Source organism: Amblyraja radiata, chromosome 7 (assembly GCF_010909765.2).
Source record: "Amblyraja radiata isolate CabotCenter1 chromosome 7, sAmbRad1.1.pri, whole genome shotgun sequence".
In the NCBI taxonomy this organism is placed as follows: domain Eukaryota; kingdom Metazoa; phylum Chordata; class Chondrichthyes; order Rajiformes; family Rajidae; genus Amblyraja; species Amblyraja radiata.
Genome location: NC_045962.1, coordinates 67,440,370 through 67,464,610, shown reverse-complemented (window position 1 = coordinate 67,464,610; position 24,241 = coordinate 67,440,370). Strand labels below are relative to the sequence as shown.

At 37.3% G+C, this 24,241-nt stretch overlaps 1 protein-coding gene across 1 annotated transcript in view; it reads right to left on the bottom strand.

Annotated features, from left to right (window-relative positions):
* The window catches only part of arhgap15 (Rho GTPase activating protein 15), a 722,875-nt gene that overhangs the window by 258,240 nt on the left and 440,394 nt on the right, over positions 1-24,241 (bottom strand). The window contains exon 10 of the mRNA XM_033024704.1: positions 7,184-7,306. Within this exon, the coding sequence (XP_032880595.1) occupies positions 7,184-7,306 (123 nt within the window). The remainder of the gene's footprint in view (positions 1-7,183; positions 7,307-24,241) is intronic.

Here is a 24,241-nt window from a genome sequence, read left to right as displayed (position 1 = left end):
AACCTCAAAATATGATGCTAGAAGTTTTCAGGACATATCTTATCCTTAGATGGTAATTATAAAATTAACTGTGTCTGGCGGGTTACCTTGATAAAACACAAAATGTTAATGAAGGCTGGAACCAGTGAATATTTCTGCTTGTGAAGGAGAAGAATCCTGAAAAGTCAAGACCGCAAATACCTCCTTAATTGATTCATGCAAATGGTATTCTCTAAGTGGCTGCTGTTAAGGAGAGAATTAATTAACAGATCTCCCTTATTTCGGAATCTAAGAATTCCGACACAAATTGCAGTGACAGGGTCTAGAAATACACCTAATGACAATCTTAACGAATTTGGTTATCTACAAGATTATTATAGGAAAAGCAAAGTATTTCAGTTCCAAGAAAGGAATCTATGTGTTAAAATGTTGTCTCTTGAGAATGGCAGATAATTTGGAGAAATAAAACCAAGATCACAATACATCATAAGCAAGAGTGGACTACTGGACCCTTCAAGCCTGCCCTTCCATTTATTATGAACATGCATGTCTTAGTCCATACCCTCAAATCTTTCTCTGTGCTCGATCCTTGATGTCCTCAGTCTCTGATCTTCCAAAAAGGTATCTACATATTAAAGATTTCTAATAAACTGGTCTCCACAACTCTGCAATAGAGAATTCCAAAGATTCACCACTCTTTGCAAGAAAAAAAATCTACATCCCTCAGTTTTAAATTACTTCCCCTTTATCTTGAAACTATGTTCCTTCAGTCGAGGCTCTCCCACTCATGATAACATCTCAGCATCTACATTATCAAGCTCTGCTTTGGATCTTGAGATCACACCTCATTTTTCTAAACTCCAAAATAATACAGACCTCTCTCTTGACTGGACAACTTCCTCATCCCTGGAATTAGTCTGGTGAATCTCCTATGGGCTGCCTCCAATGCTCCTTTATACTTTATAGGTAAAGGGACCAAAACAGTACACATTTCTGCAGGTGTGGGTTCTTCAACAGCACTCTGTCCAAATGTAAAGAAACTTCCATATTTCTAAACTCCCACTTCCTTACAATTTATTAAAAACACAGGAGTGAAGGACATAAATTGTTTGCTCTTATACTGTATGTCTTATTATGTTATCAGGACATCCTGGTTATTTTTCTAAGAAATTTGTGATTTTGAATTGTAGCCAGCATTACAACACAGTAATACATCACTAAATCTGAACAGAGATGATTCCTACAGCAGTGATCGTACAAATGGCAGATAATGATGTAGAGCTTCCCTCTGACATGCATTAAACACTCAACTTGGCAATTAATGTATATTACGTTCCACCTCTCTAATTTGATGTCATTGCCTTGTGCAAATGTGACTACATTGCAGATTTAGCACAAGGAATCATAGATGAATTTCCACCTGAAGTTAATTTTAATATTGTTGACAGTGATAAATATCTTCAATGAACTAACTCCCTTGTTCTTTCTGAATGGTGGTATTCGTGTGGTCTATATGTGGTGTAATATCTCATTCAAATAACGTAATCCTCATTTATTAATATTTCTTCAATAAAGAACTGAAGTGTCAGCATGGATTATATGTTCAAGGCTCCAATGTTGGACTTGAACCCATAACCTTCCACACAATGCTGTGAATGCTATAACTGTGCCATAGCTGAGAATGTAAAACTATAAATGAGATGGTCTCTATAATGGACAAGTGATCCATTTAGCAAGATTAAAGCCTATGACATGGTGAAATTTTAACTCAGTTTCCTATGCAGCCGTTGGAGCAGGGGTATCTCTTTTGACTGAGGAATTGACTGAGTACAGTTTCACTTTAAGTTGCTCTCTCAATGGCAACAGGCTATTAGATTAATGATATCAGAAGCTGAATCTCAGCCAGGCCCCTCACATTATTTTTTAACTTATTATATCAATTAGTGGTGCAGTTCATTTTATGAGAGTGTAGCAATGTAATTTAGGCTATAAAGCTCAAGATGAAGATGAAAGATTTTAAAGTTTTAGTAGAATTGCTCGTCATTTAAGTTTAGTGTTAGCTGATGGCTTCTCTTTCAAAATCTGCTCAGCAAAAGGTGAATTACAGACCTTCCATAAATTTGCCAGTGATCTCATAATGTGCACAAAGTGCAAATCCTGAACTGTAATCCTTCACTTGTGTAACTGTGCAGTCAGGTTACCTGATATTTTAAATGAGAAACTAATATATATTTTATTTGTCCCGATCAAATAGATAGATCAGATAACTGTTAAAATAATTCAATAAACCCTTTTTTTAAATTGAGAAATGATAATACATAGCAATGGACCTCTATAAAGTTAAAAATATATATATTTAAAATTATTGCTCGAACAATCACAGAACAGTGTTTGATGCTTCTGGTTTTGCAGTGTTATCCTGCACCAGACTCCGCATATGTTTTAAAATTCACAAATTGAGTAATTACACATCCTTGACATTCGATTGTGAAATAATATGATGTTTTGATTATAATGCAGCAACAATATAGGGGAGAGATTATGCTTGAAAAAAATAGCTTTTTTGCTATGGAAAAGGAATTGTAAAGAATAGTCTATGTTTCTTTCAACAATGTTCAGAAATATACGGAAGCCTTTGATTGAAAAGGAGAGATTGTAGAATGGTAAAACCTTTACCTGCACATGAAAATTGGTCACAAAATAATTAATTCAACATGGTCTCACACAATATTAATATTTTTTTAACCTATATAATCAATTAGTGTTCCTGATTGATAAACAACACCCACTCAGCTTTATTAAGTATTTCCTTGTTTTACTGGAGGATAGAATACTGTATCCAAAGGCAATGTTTTTTTTAACTCTCAGTTCATACAGGCTTAATCTGTTTGTCTACCCAGCTGTTATCAATTTAAACCCAATGAAACTCCCACACTGAGTCCATTTAAGCAGTCAATTGTAATATATCATGAAATGCGCAGTTATTCTGAATTGGCTAAAAAAGTAAAATTCATACTTAAGAACTAACAGTAAGCTGCATAACCCAGTAAATCATACATCAAGCACAGGCAGTTAGTCAATATTTGAGTATGGAAAATCAACAGGCATTTTAAGGGAAATAATCCTGCAGCAGTTTATTTTGTGGCTGTTATTCATTAGGGAAGGATGAGATGATTGATATGGCTATGGCTTTAATACAAAAGCATGGACAAACTAAACTAAATCATCTCAGATTTTACGCTAATATATCTTACCATGCAGAGATGCTATCTGACCTGTCACTAATAGCTGTACATAAATGTCACCTGACATCATTCACAAGCTACTGCAGGCCAGATTGGCAACAGATTGCTTTTACTGTAATGGTATTTGTAACCAGATTTCTCAAGATGGAGTTCTCACATTAGTTGACCTATAGAGGCTTATATTTAAATGTATAAAACTATTGTATTTATTTGTATTTCTGCAATAATGTATTCAGATTATTTCAGATTCAGAAGCTTTGGATATGTTATTGCCTAACCTATTCACTGTCAGTTTTACTTTGATATTAGTGACAGATTGAAGAGACGATTGAGGCAGTTGGTTTTAAATATATAATACTGACCTCAAAGTGTCAGTTATATCATTGCACAAAAAGTAATTTTGAAGCTGTTTGGGAAATAAAACTAAAATATCCTCACCTGTTGATTGTCAAAAATCGAGTCACATTTTATCCTTTAACGTGTCTCAATTTACTTAACATGGTCTGAATATACTTTAATGTGTTGTGCTTTGATGAAAATGAAACAATATTAACTAATAAATCATTGCAGGAATGCAGCTGGTGTTTATTTCAGGATATAACTGGTCTGAATTCTATCTTCAGCAAGTTTGGAAGGTATCTATTCAGCCATACTTTTACTGTCTGTATTCTCTGTCACCTTAACAGTTAATTGAATTCTGGATTAGAGCTCTTCCCTCTCTTTTTATTCTTCCCCTGCTTTATTGATCTTAAACCCACAAAACATTTTTTGCTATCTGAATGAAATCCGGTTTCTATAATCATCATGCAAAACCCCCTTCAATATTTAATGATTGGATTATAGTTTATTATGTCTAATACCCAATAATAATTTGCATGGCTAAATTTGGACTTGCTTATTCTGTTCAGTCTTTTGACAATATTTGGTTACTTTTCACTTTCTAATTCTGACATTCTGCACTCCAGATCTGAATGCATCCTTTCTCTTTCCATCAGTGAATTCTGTCTGGGCTGTTGGATTTTCGTGTTTTGTTTTAATTTTTGGTACAAAACAGAATGCAAATCCTGCCAATGTGAAAGCTCCATGGAAAAGTTGCCATAGCTAATGAGGAAGTCCAGCAAAAAATGATCTATTGTGTCTTATAAATCATTTTGGAGAGATGAGAGTGCCTTTTCAGAAAATTCCTCTTCATGTTTTGACCAAAATACATGTGGCTAAGAACCAAATTATATGGGAACAAGGGGAGATTATGCAATGAGCTAATGGATCCAGGCTAATTCATCTACATTCAAATGAAAATACAATGAAAGTTTATGTCCTCTGTAATATTGTTGCATATACTTATATGTTTCCTATTTTCTTAGGATTGTGGGTATAAACCAATAACAAGTACTGGACTGTATGGGAATTTGAAAGTGAGATCTAGTTGCAACTCTGTAGGTTCTGCTTGGACCTACCAGTGATCTGAAAAAGAGTAGAAGATAATGATGCAACATGTTTCATTTGTTTGTATGTGGATAAATGCATTGTTGTGTGTAAAACTAAAACATGGAGTCAAAGAGTCATAGAGTGATACAGTGTGGAAACAGACCCTTCGGCCCAACTTGCCCACACTGGCCTACATGTTCCAGCTACATTAGTCCCACCTGCCCTCATTTAGTCCATATCCCTCCAGGCCTGTCTTATCCATGTACCTGTGTATCTGTTTCTTAAATGTTGGGATAACCCGTGCCTCAACTACCTTCTCTGGCAGCTTGTTCCATATACCCTTTGCGTGAAAAAGTTACCCCTCAGATTCCAATTAAATCTTTTTCGCTTCATCTTAAACCTATGTCCTCTGGTCCTCAATTCACCTACTCTGGGCATGAGACTGTGCATCTACCTGATCTATTCCTCTCATGATTTTATACACCTCTATAAAATCATTTCTACTTCTCCTGCGCTCCAAGGAATAGTGTCCCAGCCTACTTAACCTTTCTCGAAAGCTCAGGCCCTCTTGTCCTGGCAATATCCTTGTAAATCTTCTCTGTACTCTTTCTAGCTTGACAACATCTTTTCTATAAGATGGTGCCCAGAACTGAACACAATACTCCAATACATGCTGTGACAAGAATCAGCTCAGGAAAATACAGTAATGATAAATAGAGATAGAAAGAAGTTTTCATAAATACTGAGAACAGAAATAAAAAGCTAATGAAAAGCAGAAGATTATCACCCCCAGTGCAACGGTTCTTCCCAATACTCTTTAAATCTTATTTTTTCGTAATTGGAACATTAATGATTTTCAAATCAGAGCTTCTTAATTTGAATGTAACTTCCACATTATATTGTTGATTTTGCTTATATGTCAACATCCTGGGCATCACTACCTTCTATAAATGCAACTAGAGATTTTCAGATTTTGATTACTTGGCAATAACAGTTTCATCTCTGATCTCCCGAAACCCTGACTGTTTATAAGGTATGACAGGATTGTGACAGAAAACCTTCCACTTGTCTAGATGATTCCAATTGTTCCAAAATCAAGATGCTCTATTATCCAGGACAGAATCATTTGCTCAACTGACAACTCCTTGACCATAAATATTGAAGCTTAGAGACTGTGCACATAATTGTCCCACAAATTAGACTTAATCATGGATTTAACGGGAGTAGGTTACAGAATCAATTACTATAGGGTGAAATTTCACCTGTTGGAAACTGGATCACCCTCATGTATGCTCACCTATTGATGTCATAGGTGAGCATCTATTTCCAGCAGGAACTACTACTGGGGAGAACACATAGACTTAATTCTTCATTTATGGAAAAACTAGTAGAGAATTGCCCCGGGATAAGAAATCTTCCATTTACAAGATTTTATATCATGAGCTCAATGTTTTGACAATAGTATTGGCCTGTTATCAACATTCACTACTTTGGTCATGAATCAGTGTTGCTCACTTCAATGATCATAACCTCCTTTTGCAACCCAGTTCTAAGCTGCATTCTTTAGGCTATGGTCTGATCATCGAATAGCTTAGTGCTATATTGTAGGAAGTTGGTTGGGGCCAAATAATTATGGGTGTCGAGATACAAGGGGGACCAATGTGCTGCCACCCTCCTACAACCATTCGATAATTTCCTGCATCTACATAACAACCTTTTCTGTTCTTATACGGTGGCTGCCATGGGGAGATTACCTTAAACACTAATTCACCTTCCAAAAAGCAGCACGACAATGCCACAGCAACAGTAATCTTGCTTGAAGCTTCAAAGCAACTGTACAGGTCTCATTTTTGCACTTGATTGTGCGTATGAAACACCACTCACCTGCTTTAGATGATTTTGATAAATTTCATAAATGTTTTTAAATGGAAGATCAACATGATCCACAAACCAATACATAACATACATTTAGTGTATCAAAAAGTGTGCTAACATTCATTTGCAGGCAATGCTCATTCATCCAGTTTAGTAGCAATTAATATCAAATTATTAGCTAATTTGCACTTTGGATTCTTGGCTGAATGAATTGATTGTCATAGATAAGAGATTTTCATAACTAGAATTTCAATCCAAGTCCAAAAGTAGAAAGGATAGAGAGATAATGCACGGTGGCACTCAGTTACAACCATCCCTTAAAGATGTTGTACAGTGCAATAGTCATGACAGACATGAAGTCTTCAAAAGAATAAAATCAATGGAGGAGTGCCTGGATATTGCATTAAGTTAGTCTCGTTCCCTTCCTTTAGTGGTAGTGACAAAGAGCCACAAAGTGCTGAAGAAACACAAAAACGAGTGCATTGTTTCTGTGAGACAAATGTCATAAAACTTTGCCTGTTTTTATTTACGTTGTCTGTAGCTTACCCATTAGTGATGCACTCCTGATAAATAAACAATGTATGTAATATCAGAGGCTGTGGTACATCAGAGTACTTTAGTGAAGGGCCACTTCACTGAGGAATGAAACACATTACCTTTAATCAGGCCTTTCTCTTGTAAAGTTTTCAATGAAGGTCGTCTTGTTATAAATTTTTTTAGTCTGCTCTTAACTCTCTTCTTCTCAGAGGTGTCAGATGCGCTGTGGTTCAGTCGTAGTACTAAGGGATGAAAGAATAAAATGGTTGTCACTTAACTGAAGCAATTCCTTGTAGAGATAGCTTTCATGTCCTATTACTTTGAAAACTAAAATAAGTATTTAAGGATATTGAGACCTTCTGGCATGCAGTATAAAATAATTCTCATTTCCAAAGATCCTGTTCCATTGAAGACGGGTTGATCCTCGTGATGCCCTGTCTTTTAAAATAATCTAAGCTCTCCAATTATCTTCCCTCCTTCTCCTGAAAGTGTTGACCCTGCCAGGCTACAGTTCTACTCACACCAGCAGTTCCAAAGAAATAAACACAAAATGTTACCCTTTGTTGGACATTGCACACCAAACAAGCTGCGCTGGCAGAGATTTTAATGGCACACACACTTTCCAGCAATCAGGAATAGATAAAAAAATAATTGATCTGTATTCGCTCTCTACTTTAGAATTCTTCAGTCTAATTAGCATGAAAATGTTAGTTAGAAAATCAAAGCAAAATCTGTTTATCTCATGCCATCCTTCAGATTACCACAATGGTTTGGTTTATTCCAGAATTTAACAGTCATATAAGTAGTCTGATTTAAAACCTAGTTTAGATAGGGATAAATATGGTTTGAAACTATATGTGCCAATCATATAAGTTAAATGGCTTATCCTTGCAAACAATGCATAAAAAAGTTGCATCTGAACGTGCGAAGTGTTCATATATTAATATTATACAATACATCTTCAAGTTCAACACTTTAAAAACAGATGGTATTCTAGTTTTCTTGGTCTGCATTAGCTATAATTAATGCCTTAGATTCTTTAAAAAAATTTCAAATGGAAAAATTCCAGAGAGGTATGCAGACTGCAGTATCTTGGTAACTTGAAAGCTGAGATAAAATTCACAATAAATAGCGACTTGGCCTCAGCCAAATGAGAACAGCAGATTATTATTGAAACAGAAAGGATACCTGTAATCTAACAGGTTTAAGGAATTCAGAAAAAGAAGCCACGTGCAGTCCAGTATTTGCCACAATTTTCAGTCTTTGAATCACATCTTCTTTGCTCACAGGACCATATATGTTTTAAGTCACAGATGGAAAAGTCTCCACTCTACAGTATCTATCACTGGCTTGGCATTATGAATGAAGTAGTGTAATCAAATAGTACAACATAGCAAATACAATTGAGATGTTAGATACAGAGAGTCAATATCTTCCTGCCTCTCCTCTTAGCACATTCCAATACTTAATCAAATTATGAAAGACATAAAAAAACTACCAATAGTGAAAACCTGAAATAAAATTAGATAATGGTGGGAACTCTTAGCAAGTCAGGCAGCATCCGTGGGAATGGGTGCTTATTTGGCTAAATGTACCCAACATGGTAAGTTATAAATACCAACAATTGGCAATTAGCAAGTGTCCTATAAATAATGCACCTGCTATTTGTAGGATACTTGTAGGTATACAGCTATAGCAGTTATAATAAGTAGAATTTAAAACATACTTCAAAAAGTTTTTCTTCAGCCAATAATCGAAGATACTAATCATAAAAAATAGTATAGCTTTGTAGAAATATTTTGGAAAGACATTGCACTGTGCCAACATGGATATACTGATGGCGGCACAAGGAATTGCAGATGCTAGAATCTAGATATACTGTCACTTGACACATATCTGAGATGGTTGTTGCTGTGATTTATCTTCCAATCTATTCAGCATATATAATAAGGGTAAAGTTGAATGATCAACACTAACACATATTGAATGGTGAATCATTGAACTTGACTCTAGTGGCTCTAGAAATCGTGGATGCATTGGTGATAATTTTCCAATGTTCTATAGACTCAGGATCAGTTTCTGTGGATTGAGGGTGGCTAATGTTATCCCACTTTTTAAGAAAGGCGGGAGAGAGAAAACAGGGAATTATACACCAGTTAGCCTGACATCGGTGGTGGGGAAGATGCTGGAGTCAATTATAAAAGATGAAATAGCCGCACATTTGGATAGCAGTAACAGGATCAGTCCGAGTCAGCATGGATTTACGAAGGGGATATCATGCTTGACTAACATCTGGAATTTTTTGAGGATGTAACTAGGAAAATGGACAAGGAAGAGCCAGTGGATGTAGTGTACCTGGACTTTCAGAAAGCATTTGATAAGGTTCCACATAGGAGATTAGTAGGCAAAATTAGGGCACATGGTATTGGGGGTAGAGTGCTGACATGGATAGAAAATTGGTTGTCAGACAGGAAACAAAGAGTAGGGATTAACGGGTCCCTTTCAGAATGGCAGGCAGCGACTAGTGGGGTACCGCAAGGCTTGGTGCTGGGACCGCTGCTATTTTTCAATATACATCAATGATTTGGATGAAGGGATTCAAAGTAACATTGGAAAATTTGCAAATGATACAAAGCTGGGTGGCAGTGTGAACTGTGAGGACGATGCTATGAGAATGCAGGGTGACTTGGACAGGTTGGAGGAGTGGGCAGATGCATGGCAGATGAAGATTAATGTGGATAAATGTGAGGTTATCCACTTTGGTATCAAAAACAAGAAGGCAGATTCCTATCTAAATGGCGTCAAGTTGGGAGGGGAAGTACAACGGGATCTGGGTTATCCTTGTTCATCAGTCTATGAAAGTAAGCATGCAGGTAAAGCAGGCAGTGAAGAAAGCGAATGGCATGTTGGCCTTTATAACAAGAGGAGTCGAGTATAGGAGCCGAGGTAATTCTGCAGTTGTACAGTGCCCTAGTGAGACCACGTCTGGAGTATTGTGTGCAGTTTTGGTCCCCTAATTTGAGGAAGAACATTCTTGCTATTGAGGGAGTGCAGCGTAGGTTTACAAGGTTAATTCCCAGGATGGCGGGACTGTCATATGCTGAGAGAATGGAGCGGCTGGGCTTGTACACTCTGGAGTTTAGAAGGATGACAGGATATCTTATTGAAACATATAAGATTGTTAAGGGTTTGGACATGCTAGAGGCAGGAAACATGTTCCCGATGTTGGGGGAGTCCAGAACCAGGGGCCACAGTTTAAGAATAAGAGTAAGCCATTTATGATGGAGACGAGGAAATACTTTTTCTCACAGAGAGTGGTGAATCTGTGGAATTCTCTGCCACAGAGGGTGGTGGAGGCAGGTTCTCTGGATGCTTTGAAGAGAGAGCTAGATAGGGCTCTTAAAAATAGCGGAGTCAGGGGATATGGGGAGAAGGCAGGAACAGGTTCTGATTGGGGATGATCAGCCATGATCACATTGAAGGGCGGTGCTGGCTCGAAGGGCCAAATGGCCTACTCCTGCACCTATTGTCTATTTTCTATTGTCTACTTTCAAGAGAGAGCTAGATAGGGCTCTTAAAGATAGTAGAGTCAGGGGATATGGCAAGAAGGCAAGAACGGGGTACAGATTGGGGATGATCAGCCATGATCACATTAAATGTTATCACCAAGGAATAGGGGACGTTTTGGGTCGAGACACTTCTTCAGACTTCTGAAGTACATCATTCTTTATGAATGGATTTAGATATTCTAAGGACATGAAATGTATTATATAAATGCAAGTTTTTACAAGCATTGAAGCCATATTTTGCTGGCTCGAAGGGCCAAATGGCCTACTCCTGCAACTATTGTCTATTGACTTCTCTTAACTATCAGTTGATGCCACTTAACGGAGTGTCATTAAACCTCACCTTGCAAACAATTCTAAATTGCTATTTTTACGGTTAGCAAGTATTTAAAACATTTCTTGGGCATCAACCTATGCTCAGTGTTAGCTTTTTCTTTTGAAGCATGTGTTCAAGTTCCATTTATTACTGTGAAGATGGCAGATAATATAGGCTGAAACTTGAAAACAGCACCAAGGTCACGTTGCATTTTTGGAGGTATTGTCTCTCTGACTTGACACTAAACTGAGAAAGACATAAAAGGTCCTGGTGGTCTTATTTGGAGAAATGTAGGGGATTTATTTCTGATTTCCAGGCCAACATTTTATCCCTTAAGCAACATCACTGAAACAGATTATATGGTCATTTATCACATTACGGCATGTGAGATCTGCTGCAGGCAAATTAGCTGCTGTATTTCCCTAACTTATAACAGTGACTACACTTCTGAAGTATTTAGGAAAGATCTGCAGATGCTGGAAAAATCGAAGGTAGACAAAAATGCTGGAGAAACTTAGCGGGTGAGGCAGCATCTATGGAGCGAAGGAATAGGTGACGTTTCGGGTCGAGACCCTTCTTCAGACTTCTGAAGTACATCATTCTTTATGAATGGTTTTAGATATTCTAAGGACATGAATATACTTTTATGCTGACGACACAGTGATATATTGCTCTGCGTCTACTCCAAATCAGACTCTCTGTCAGCTCCAAACTGCTTTTAACTGTGCAATGTAACCTGTGTGATTTAAAACTTGTTTTAAATGCTGACAAGACAAAGCTCATGCTGTTCACTAAAGCTAAATCAAAGCCCTCGGACCTCCCTCCTATCACCACTTTGCAGGGCTCTGTGATTGAATCTGTGTCTCAATATAAATATCTGGGAATTATAATTGACGATTCTCTCTCTTGTAAACCTCATATCCAACAACTTGTGAAAAAACTAAAGATAAAATTAGGTTTTTACTTTAGAAACAAATCTTGTTTTTCTTTTGAAGCCAAAAAAAGACTTGTTGCTGCAACGTTTATGTCTGTGTTGGACTATGGTGATGTTTTATATATGAATGCATCTTCAAAATGCCTACAGTCTTTGGACACAGTCTACCACGGAGCACTGAGATTTGTTACTAATTTTAAAACCCTCACGCACCACTGCTCTTTGTATGCTCAAGTTGGATGGTTTGCCCTGTCCACCCGCAGACTCCATCATTGGCATATCCTTATTTATAAGACTATCCTCGGTGTTCTTCCTTCATACCTGCAGAAGTATGTAATTCGAAAAAGCACAGGAACTTATCATCTCCGCTCTGAGGACTTGTTCTTACTAACTGTACCTAAAGTCCGTACTGAACTGGGGAAAAGGGCATTTAGCTATGCTGCTCCCTTCGCATAGAACCAGCTGCAGAATCAACTAAAACTTAAGGAGCTGGTTTCTATAAACAGATTTAAATCCCTTCTTAATGATGTTGAAGCGGGCTCTTCTGTCTGTACATGCTTTGTTTGATGATGTTCTGACTGTGACTCTATTTATATGTTCTCTGTTGTTTTTAAATTATTGTCTGTAACTGTGGAACTGTGCTGCTGCCTGTCTTGGCCAGGACTCTCTTGTAAAAGAGATTTTTAATCTCAATGAGACTTCTCCTGGTTAAATAAAGGTTAAAAAAAAAAATGAAAGGTACTATATAAATGCAAGTTTTTACAAGCATTGAAGCCATATTTTGCTCAGTTAGATTACGTTTTCGCAATAGTGCATCATTAAGTATTGAAAGAAGATAAACGTAAGTATTAGCATGCTTGTTCAGCTGTACCAGATATGAAAAAACACTCATTAAATGCTCAGTGGAGTAATGGTTACTTATTGTACTGCATTTCCAAAATGTTGTCCCATTGTCAAGAATACCACATTGCACAAGATAAACAGCTGATGGAATTCAGCAGTTCACCTAGCATCTGTAGAAGGAAATTGACAGTCGGCATTTTTGGTTAAGACCTTCATCTAGACTCACATGTCTGGAAGGTCAATATTTCTGGACGGGACCAAAACACAACTGTTCATTTTCCTCCACAGTTGTTGCCTGACTCTCTGAAATCTTCCATCAGTTTGCTTTTGCACCAGATTTCAAAATTTGCAGTATCTTACATCTCCATACTATCATTGTTTGTATATAGAAAATAGGATGAAGTTCTCACTGATTCAATAATTCAATGATACATTATTGTCACATGTACGTAGGTATAGTGAAATTCTTCGTGTTGCATACAACCCGGTAATCTCATACATTGCAGAGTTTTGGATACAGCCTATTCCATCATAGAAACCAGCTTTTCCTCCTAAATAACTCCATCAACATTCCACGCTGCTTCGTGACATCAACCAATATAATCAAGGACAACTCATATCCTTTCCTTTTCTCTCTGGTTAAGCATAAGACACAAAAGTTTTAAAGCACTTATCACCTGATTCAAGAACAGCTTCTTCCCTGCTGTAATCAGACTCTTGAATCACCTTGTGTGGCCAGATGCATGGCAGATAAAGTTTAATGTGGATAAATGTGAGGTTATCCACTTTGGTATCAAAAACAGGAAGGCAGATTACTATCTAACTGGCGTCAAGTTGGGAAAAGAGGAAGTACAACGGGATCTGGGGGTCCTTGTTCATCAGTATATGAGAGTAAGCATGCAGGTACAGCAGGCAGTGAAGAATGCGAATGGCATGTTGGCCTTTATAACAAGAGGAGTTGAGTATAGGAGCAAAGAGGTCCTTCTGCAGTTGTACAGAGCCCTAGTGAGACCACATCTGGAGTATTGTGGTCTCACTCAGACGGCGGTGGAGACCAGTTCTCTGGATACTTTCAAGAGAGAGCTAGATAGGGCTCTTAAAGATAGCGGAGTCAGGGGATATTGGGAGAAGGCAGGAAAGGGTACTGATTGGGGATGATCAGTCATGATCACATTGAATGGCGGTGCTGGCTCGAAGGGCCGAATGGCCTACTCCTGCACCTATTGTCTATTGTCTACCTTCTAAAGACATATTCCCAAACTCCCAATCACACTCATTGCAGCCTTTGCACTATTTAATCTGCACATTCTCTGTTGCTGTAACACTATATTCTGTACTCTGTTTCCTTCTCTTTTGCACTACCCATTTTATTCGTATGGTTTGATCGTACTCACATATGTTATGTTTTGCCTGGGTAGCTCGCAAAACAAAGTTTATCTCTATAGCTTGTGCACATGATGATATAAACCAAAGTCATAGGAATACCAGTAATGCAGCTGAAGGCCATCCTGCATCGACTATCCTGTATCTTCTATTTCTTAGTAAAACAGTCCTTTAATTCCTATTGTCATATCCATTACAATATAATTTGTTTACTTTGATGATCTATACAATCGGGTATCTAGACTTTGATGTTCATGATCACATCAGAATAACATGTAATATTTATGTTATAATCTTTCAAACATTTATGAGATTTATGCTATTCAGCTTTGGGAGAAGGCAGAAACAAATATCTACATAAACATCTGCCTTTTTAGAAACAATAAGAAACTAATTTTAAAAGATATATTATAATAATCTCACAATACAAAAATAGAAATACCACATTGTTTTGAAAAAAAAGTAGCAGATCAACAAACATAATGCATTTAATAATTTGATGAAGGAACAGACATATGGGATTGTTCAGTTGCACACTGATTTCTTAAGCAATTACTTCCAACATATTATGAACAACAGAGGATATTGTAGAACTATACATTAACCATCCCCGCTAATGGGCACAAGGTCTATTGACAGTAGATGTCAGAGTAAAGTGCTATTGATTGTTGTTGTTCATGAATATGACAAAATCTATTAATCTGAACTGAAGAAATAATGGCTGCAGTTTTCTCAAGTGCAATGTCATTGTCTGACTTGACATGCCAAACTCATTGTACTGACTGGGTGGGGAAATATTTGCACATTGTACTCCCAACAACAAATAATGTTCTTCCAGGAAAAATGTCCAACTCTGCCAGATGCCAATAAGAGCTGCTTTCAAGGAAGTTTCACAGACATTGATTTATGACAAAGAAAATAGGCTACTTTGGTACAATGCAAACATTTTCATGGCAACATGGGGAACATAAATGTTTTTCATCATTTAACATTTCAGAAAGTAGCATTCTGTTAAATTACAAGACTAAGATTTTGTTTTGAAAATTTCTATTATTGCCAAATAATAACATAAATTGTATTGCTTGGGGGGTTGAGGCATATTTGTCCCTGCAGCAGATGGACATGGTTTTAATTTGTGAGCCATGTTTGCCATGTATATGCTTTTCCCATTACCCTGCAATAAGGTCAAGTAACTTCAGGAGTTTGTACCTGCTAAAATTGTCCAGACCTCTATCAATATTATGCATTCTTTCTTAAAAGGGAAGTAGCTATATAATGCAGTAACATCTGGAAGTCCTTGTGCCTCTGACATGTTAGACAGCAGCATCGACAGTGCGGCTATGAAACAAACACCTTATTTTACCAACAGGACGTCAAAGTCATGATGGAAGTGGTCGACATGCACAGGAAGGTTTTGCTTGAAAAGTAATGTTCCTAGGAGCAGATAATAGAAAGCCATGGACAGGATAAACAGGTGAGCATGAGTTCCTGGTTTCATGGCGACAGGAAGTTTAATGAGCTCACACATGTTCAAAGTCAGTGCAAAAAGCCAGTTATTGTCCCAGTTCACCCACATTGGTGCTATGGCAAACAAAGCACACAAATGTTTCAACTTCAACTGAAAAATAAGGAAATTTGACATGTCTCCAATGACTCTTACCGATTTCTACAGAAGCACAATAGAAAGCATCTTATGAGGATACATCACAACTTGATTGCACAAGATTGGATGAACATGCAGCGAGTTGTGGATGTATCCCAGTACATCACACAAACCAGTCTCCTCCCCAATCGACTCCATCTGCACTTCACACTTCCTCGGGAATGCAACCAGCATAAACAAGTACCACATATTCCAGTCATTCTGTTCATAAACAAGTACCACTATCACAGTTTTCTCCCTTCTCCCGTTAGGTAAAATATACAAATATTTTAAAAAATGTTTCAGGAACACCTTTCTTCCCTGTTGTTTTCAGACAATTAAACAAACCTCTCATAGGCTAAAGGTGTTTTCCTGATCTCCCAACCTACCTCGGTGTGCCAATTGCACTTTATTATTTTATCTGCACTTTCACTGTTGCTGCAACACTATATTCTGCACACCGTTCATTTTCTCTTTGCATTATTGTTGTAGTGTATGGTTTGATTGGTCTAATTCATGTATGATATGATATGACTGGTTAGCATGCAAAACAAAGTTTCTCAGTTATTCACGGCACAGTGACAATATCAAACCAATATCAAACCCACCTGCTAACAAATGCACTAGTCATACAGCCATTCACTTACCAAGGGATCTGCATCATTTTAGAAAGCACCACTAACATGCTTTTCTTTCTCTTCTAGTAGTGCACAAAACTGAAGACTGCATACAATTCAGTGCATGTCGAATGGCCCCGTGCCCATGTAGTTCAGAGCAATCTTCATCTCTACAAACAGAACAGTTCATAACTGGGGTAGACAAAAATGCTGGAGAAACTCAGCTGGTGCAGCAGCATCTATGGAGCGAAGGAAATAGGCAACGTTTCGGGCCGAAACCCTTCTTCAGACTGGCGCAGGCAAGTCCCGAGAAAGCAAACATGGCTATGGTACCGGGTCTGGGTTAGGATATGGTCGTAGAGTTGGCGGGAAGGGGGAATCACAGAGGGGGGGCAGTGAGAGAGGAGGTCGTGAAACTTTCTTCGGAGAGAGGAGGAGAACTTCTTCAAAGTAGGCGTACCTTGAGGAGATTTCGCAGTGGAGTAGACAAAGTGTTCAAAACTGGGTATGTGTCTGCAGAAGATGACTTATCCCCTTAACTGCTGCCCTGATCGACCTCAACAAGAAGATGCTATTTCCTTAAATAGTTTTAATATAAGTCTGTGTCGCAGAAGACACTTAACAGGTTAGCTCCAAGACCACCTCTTCTAGTCCTCTGCCTTTAGATTCCATTGACAGGACATCCTGATCTTCTCCCTTTCCCTCCCAGCCCCCACCGAATTAAGCACCAAATTAAATGCCAACTGCATGGTCTGAGTTTTGAAAAGGACTCAGTGCAACCATAATAATAGTTGATGAAGTCACCATGAATGAGGGGCAATCTTGTGCTGCCTCTTGTGGTGTCTAATTGCTATTATCTGTCGAATTAACCAATTTCCACTTCAAATAAAACTCCCCATCAAACCTGCAGGTAGTTGATGATAAATAGCATGGGTACAAATCATGTTTACATTGTTAAGACCTACATTCCAATGCCTGATCAGGCCTGCATTTAAGCAGTGCACATGGATTGATGCCACTGATCATGACCTATATGTTCCATATGTAGGCATGTTTAACATTTAAAAACCGCCTATCAAAGGTTATGTTACGCGATATGAGCACAAAATGTACTTTTATGCATTTAACATCAATTTTATATCAAGCAGCACCTGAAAAAATGAGGTATGTGATAACAATTTTAAAGGTATTGTCTTATTTTTATAAAGCTAGAAAAGATAGCTCAATCTTGAACAAACCATTTGGAGGTTAATGTTTCTCAAAGAATGCCTTAATGAAAAACTGAGTTAGATTCAAATTCTCACAAGAGATATCCTAGAAAAAAACTTACAGGGTAAACTGATTGTTGTTTCAAATAGGGTAGTTAAACTTGTAGTTCATGACCCAATTTTGTCAATGTTTTCACACACTGATAACAGATAATAATTAAGTCCATCACTGTCTGATCATTCTATTTTCATTCAATTTGATAGGCTGGAACAAAATGAACTTCCCATTTTGTAAAATGCACTGACGGGTTAGGTGGCTTTTGATTAAAACATCTGTATTTGCTAAATTTTCAGATGAGCATTTGAAATTAACAACCAAATGCCACTCATACTACCTTTCTCTATGCTAGACAGAAAGGAGATTAATCAAACTGACAAGCAACATTATCTATGTTTATTTGTGTAATCTGTCTAGACTAATCCATGATTATACGCAAATGTCATTGAACAACAGGATATTCCTTTAATATCTGCTTTCGTACAGAGCTCATTCTTTACAACCAATGGAAAAATTCAGAAGTACCAGAAGACTAAAAAAATCTGCAACGGCTGAAACTCAGCCTAGTTGTGCGCCTAATATAGTAACATTTATCAAATGTCAACTTTTCAATTAATTAAGTGCATGATAATAAACTTCATTACTTTGCCCATGAGTGTTAACATTTTATAACGAAAACAGGGTAAGCTGGAAATAATCAACAGGTCAGGCGGTGTCTGCAGAGAGAGAAATAAGGTTAAAGGTTCAAGGCATTGACTATTCATCAGAACTAGCTTCTGCCTGACTGGTGGGTTATTTTTTAGCATTCCAATCATATTTAGTTTATTAGTTTAGTTTAGTTTATTATTGTCAAGTATAGAGGTACAGTGAAAAGCTTTTTGTTGTGTGCTTTCCAGTCACTGAAAATACGATACATGATTACAATCAGGCTGTCCACAGTGCACAGATACAGGATAAAGGGAGTAATGTTTAGTGCAAGATAAAGTCCAGTAAAGTCCGATTAAATATAGTTTGAAGGTCTCCAATGAGATAGATGGTAGCTCAAGATGTTTCTCTAGTTGGTGATAGGATGGTTCAATTGATTGATAACAGCTAAGAAGAAACTGTCCCTGAATCTGGAGTTATGCCTTTACACACTTTTGTACATCTTGCCAGATGGGAGAGGGGTAAAGAGGTGGGGTGAGGCTCGTCCTTGATTATGCTGAAGGTCTTACCGAGGTAGCTTGAAGTATAAATGGAGCCAATGGAAGGGACGTTTCCAATTTCTAGCATCTGATCTTTTCAATTAATATGCAGTTTTTAATATTTCAATTAATGTCTACATTTTCACCTCTGCTCTGACTGTACACCATCTATTCACAATGTTATAAAGCCAAGTTATATTTAATAATGTTATAGATATAGATATAATATACAGAGCAAAGCTGCAAATTGATTCAGTATTACAAGTTTATAAAAATAGTGGGAACACCATGCATTATTTAATCTTTTGCTACATGTTCTTATAATGAATGAAACGTAGAAGGATACATTCCAGAATCTCAGTAAATATCAAATGGTTTACAATTAATAAAGAACTCTTTCATGTTCTTGTCCAAGAAAAAATAGCAGGAAATTTGTCTCTGCAAAGTCAAAGCAACAGCAATGAGGTCAAAGAACAGTTAATGTGTTTTAATGGGATTGGCTGAGGACAATGAGAACTTTATGGTTGACCCTTGAAAAATATTATGGACTTTTTATCATTCATTTCTGAGCATAGAAGACTGCATCCCTAAGTGGATCTAATGCACACAATCTTCTGAGTCTGTGGTGAGGGGCCGAATGGCCTACTCCTGCACCTATCGTCTATTGTCTATTGAGAATACTTAGGTTAACCAAATAAAATGTTGTATGAAGTTTGTATTTTGGTTGCCCAACTTTGCAACTGGGTTTTTGTGCCCACTTCTTTCATAAATAACAACAGAAATGTTCATTATGTGGTCAAAAGGTTATTATGAGGATTGAAGGTCAATAATGGATACTCATGTAACACATCCAAAAGTGAATTCCAATTACTTTTTATTCCACTAACTCATTGCTTTCAAGGAAAGTAAAATGAGAATTGATGTTCTAAAAACATGAGCTAAAAACAACAAATTTATCAGCACAAAATTCTGCAGTTTTGAGTCATTCACTTGTCCATGAGGATCATTTCCCAAAAAAGGAAAAAATATGATTATACATATTCAGAGAATACTCAGTGACTATATATTTTTTCCATTCCCAAAGGGTTCTCCACTTCTCAGGAGAACCAACTAATTTCCAAATATTTAGACCAAGAAATATATCTACTGTATTGTATGTACTGAATGATGTAAACTACTTTACATACAAAATTCATCATTTCTTTATTCAATCTTATTTATACATTGTAAGCTTAATCCTAAAAAAATATATTAAACGACAAATCTAGAAAAGTTAGAAGCTATATTCCCCCAAACAGAATAGATTTGAATATTCAAGGATATAGTACATTTAGCTTAAACCTACAACCTAATATAGGTCTTGTCAGCATACCAGTTACAATAAATGTGTACCTTGTGCACAAAACTTGCAATTAAATTTAAGTCTGAAGAAGGGTCCTAGCCTGAAATGTCACCTGTCACGTTCTCCAGAGATGCTGAGTTACTCCAACACTATGTGTCATTTTGCAGTTTAATTCCCTGCGCTTTTTATATCCAGTCTTAAAGATACTCTGTGTATTTTCATAAGTTAGTAACATTGCCACTCTGTTTGGTCTCTGATTAGTTTGCAGGAATTATAGATCAATCATGTCCCATGTTTGTCTCAGGCAATGGACCTGGTCTATAAATGTGAGGTCTGCTGCCTAAATCTGTTTCAAGTTGTGATAGTGGGCTGTTCTTTTATATACTAGCAGTATGCACAAAGGTTGCTATAGAATATACCGAGGAGATCCATGGCAGTGATTCAGGAATCATAAATGTCAGTACAGCGTATAAGGGAATATATGGGTGGCACAGCAGCAGAGTTGCTGCCTTACAGCGCTTGCTGCGCTGGAGACCTGGGTTCGATCCCGTGTACGGGTGCTGTCTGTATGAAGTTTGTACGTTCCACCCCTGACTGCATGGGTTTTCTCTGAGACCTTTGGTTTTCTCCTACACTCCAAGACGTACAGGTTTGTAGGTTAATTGGCTTGGTATAAGTGTAAATTGTCCCTGCTGTGTGTAGGATAGTGTAAATATGCGGGGATCGCTGGTCGGGATGGACTAGGTGGGCCTAAGGCCCTGTTTCCGTGGTGTATCTCTAAACAAAACTAAACTAGCTAATTACGCTTAGGAAATTGAGTCTCAGATGAAGCCCATCTAGCTTTTGAGCAATCAAGTCCCTGATTCAGAGTAAAGTGCACAATTGTCTCCAACATCTTACTCCAGTCTGAACTTAAATAGTTATAAAATTATTATTTTAGCCTTCTCATCAATCACACATCAGGAAATATTGCTCATGGGTTTGTAGAATAAATGTTTAGATTAGTTATTAGTTCAAGAATTCTCATTATTTAGGTAGGTACGTCTCATGTTTTTTTTTTGATATATGCAAACAGCCGTGATTTAGTTCCCACAATCATGCTGGACTGCTGAGTTCTTTAACTTTAACTCCAGATGAAATAAAAATATTTCAACCAATGTTCGGACCAATAGAGAATTAATTTTTTCCAAATATTTTGAATGCAAGGGCAAAAAGCTATCGTTAACAGAAATATATGTCGAAAATGCACTAATAATTCTAGATTATTGCATGAGTTCATACAAGTATGCATTAGTTCTTGAAAAAACGGGCTTTCCAGCATCTTTTCCACCAAATATGGCAAGTCTCCCTGAAGGCTTTTGTTGTTTGTTCTGCCTATTGATTTTGGCATCCAGTGATTCAAAGTGACAAATATGAGAATGTCTGAGGACAGATTGGTTTGGGCTTATTTTCACACTTTAAAAGGGTATGGGCTTCATGTGACTTTTTTCCTCACGGTATATATTTTTTGTTCAGTAAGATGGTATCCACAGTAGGAAATGGTGCTAAAAAGAAACCTAATTGAAATGCATCTCAGTAATAATGTCATCTTTGGAAATTATTCTGTTCAGTGGAATCCAGATGTCATGGCAAATGGTGAAACGGCAAATGCCCAGCGTAGTGGTGAAAATGCTGGCCAACATTTCACATTGGTGCTAAAATGAGCCAGATCAGTTTTTTGAAATGTTAACCTCAGTTCCAAGTGTCAGCAGCTTTCAATGCAATAAAGGCCAACTAGTTAGCATGCATGCACAGATACACAAACACCCACAGACGCACATAGATACACACACCCACATCCACGCACACACACACAATCTGAAGAAGAAAACTGTGTGGAGTGTGGAAACTATTGGTATTAGAGTCAGCAAATTCAGGAGCTGGGAAGTCAGCAGGAGGCAAATATGTCAAATGGAACCGCAACAAAGCGAGAAAGAAAATGGTTTGATCCAGGACTGTGTAGTAGGTGAAGAACCATGCTGAATGAAATAGTAATATCCAGGGGAACAAGAGATGACCTATGAAGTAAAGTAATGAAGTTCTGACATAAGTAGAAGAGAGCAAAGTCTCTGCATCTTAGATTTTCTGTGAAGTGGAATTAAAATTTCAGAGCTCATCCGGTTAAACGCAGAGGCCTAGTGAGGCTGAAAGAGGGAGGATGGATAAGAAATTAATATAAATAATACAGGATACATAATTAGGTCAGAAAGCTGTTTTTCATACATGATATTTGCCATATTACCAATAAGTTTGTTGCGCAAAAGTTCCTCCAAATTTTTTTAAGCTATCCGGTAATTGGACTTCTGAAGAACGTTATAGCCTGCATTGCATCTGAGGATGCCTGGATAATATGAAAAACACATTATTAAAAAAAAAAAATGTATTAAAAAAAATCTAGTTGCCGATTATGTGTCAAGTTCATACCAGAATTAAAGCATGATTGTGAAATTCCAGGTAGTTATTTGACAGGGAAATCGACTCGAAAGCTGAAATCAAAATTAATTCTGATACAAAATATTCATATTGAGGGTTTAATTTTTAGTAATCTGAAGGTGTGGCACGTGGGGATTCCACATTAAGATTTCCCACCCTGATGCATGCTAATTTAGATTACATCAACAGAACACCACTGAAGGAAGTAGGAAACCTCCTCACTGACTCTCACACCACTTGAGAACATTGCTGGGAACTGCAGTGTGAAAATGTCAGCCTTCTCTGACTCACAGTTTCAACACAAGCAATGTTATGAATGATGAGTTTTATCCTTACATAGTAAACGTGTCAGAGGCCACATCAAAGTATAAGGAAATACAGGAGAATTGAAATGATAGAGAAAGATAACATCTATTTGGCACATTTTTGATCTCACAAATTAATCACTTTGTTTTTCAAAACAATTCAGCCTATACTGCCTTTTTTTGTTTCACCTTTCGGTGAATTACTTGTGGGCTGTAATATTCCTTAATTTAACCTGCTTAATGATACAAGTCAACTATTTGACAAGGGGTATTTCACAGCTGCCTCCAACATGTCCTTGAATGACCAGGGATGGTAACTTCAGCTCATTTGTTTCTCCCCCACCCCCACTCCCCCTCACCCCTCCCACTCCCTTCCCTTCCCCCCCCCTCCCCCCCCCCCATCAGGGTGGGAAATCTTAATGTGGAATCCCCACGTGCCACACCTTCAGATTACTAATAAATTAAACCCTCAATATGAATAGGTGATTTTGGGGTCAGGCGCCTTCGTTAGACTGAGGAAGAGTCTGAAGAATGGTCCCAACCCAAAATGTCACCTGTCCATAATTCTCTAGTTACTCCAGCACTTTGTGTCCCATTGTGTAAACTAGAATCTGCAGTTCTATGTTTCTACAATTAATTGTATGGCACTTAGCATATACCAGTAATATGCCTTGTGATCTATATATGGTTCAATTAAGCTATGCGTTTATCGCCTGTACAAATGCCGTTTTCCAAGATAATTAATATACAGATTTGGTTATTCATTCAAATCAAGAATATAATTTCAGTATGTTCTACCTATTGCCTGATTCTACCAATATTATTTTGTCTATAATTTTTAGAATACTTTTTTTGATTTGAAACATCATTCATAGTTTGCTGACATAGACTAGCTAAAATAAATATTTTGAAATATTTTGATTTTACTACAATTGGAAATAAAATTGAGTATCTGTGGTTAATGCGAGAGTATCATTTGTGAATTGTGCTCATCTTCTGATCTTTCATTGACTTCAATGGAAAGTTGAGAAATGAGTACATACAATAGTGTTTATTCTCATTCCTCTTCTCTAATATAACAAAAATATTACTTTTTATTTTCATGAGAAGTACTGGGATTCCATGTGAAACTTTTGATTTTTTTTTCTTTGGTCTCCATCACAAGGTTCTGGGCTCATGCACAAGTGTGTGCGAACATAGAAGTCATGAATTTTATTGAGAGATTTATTTCACAACTCTCCTCGACATTGCATCCTCAGAATCTAGCAACAGAATGACAGATACCCAAAAGTTGCTCTTGAGAAATT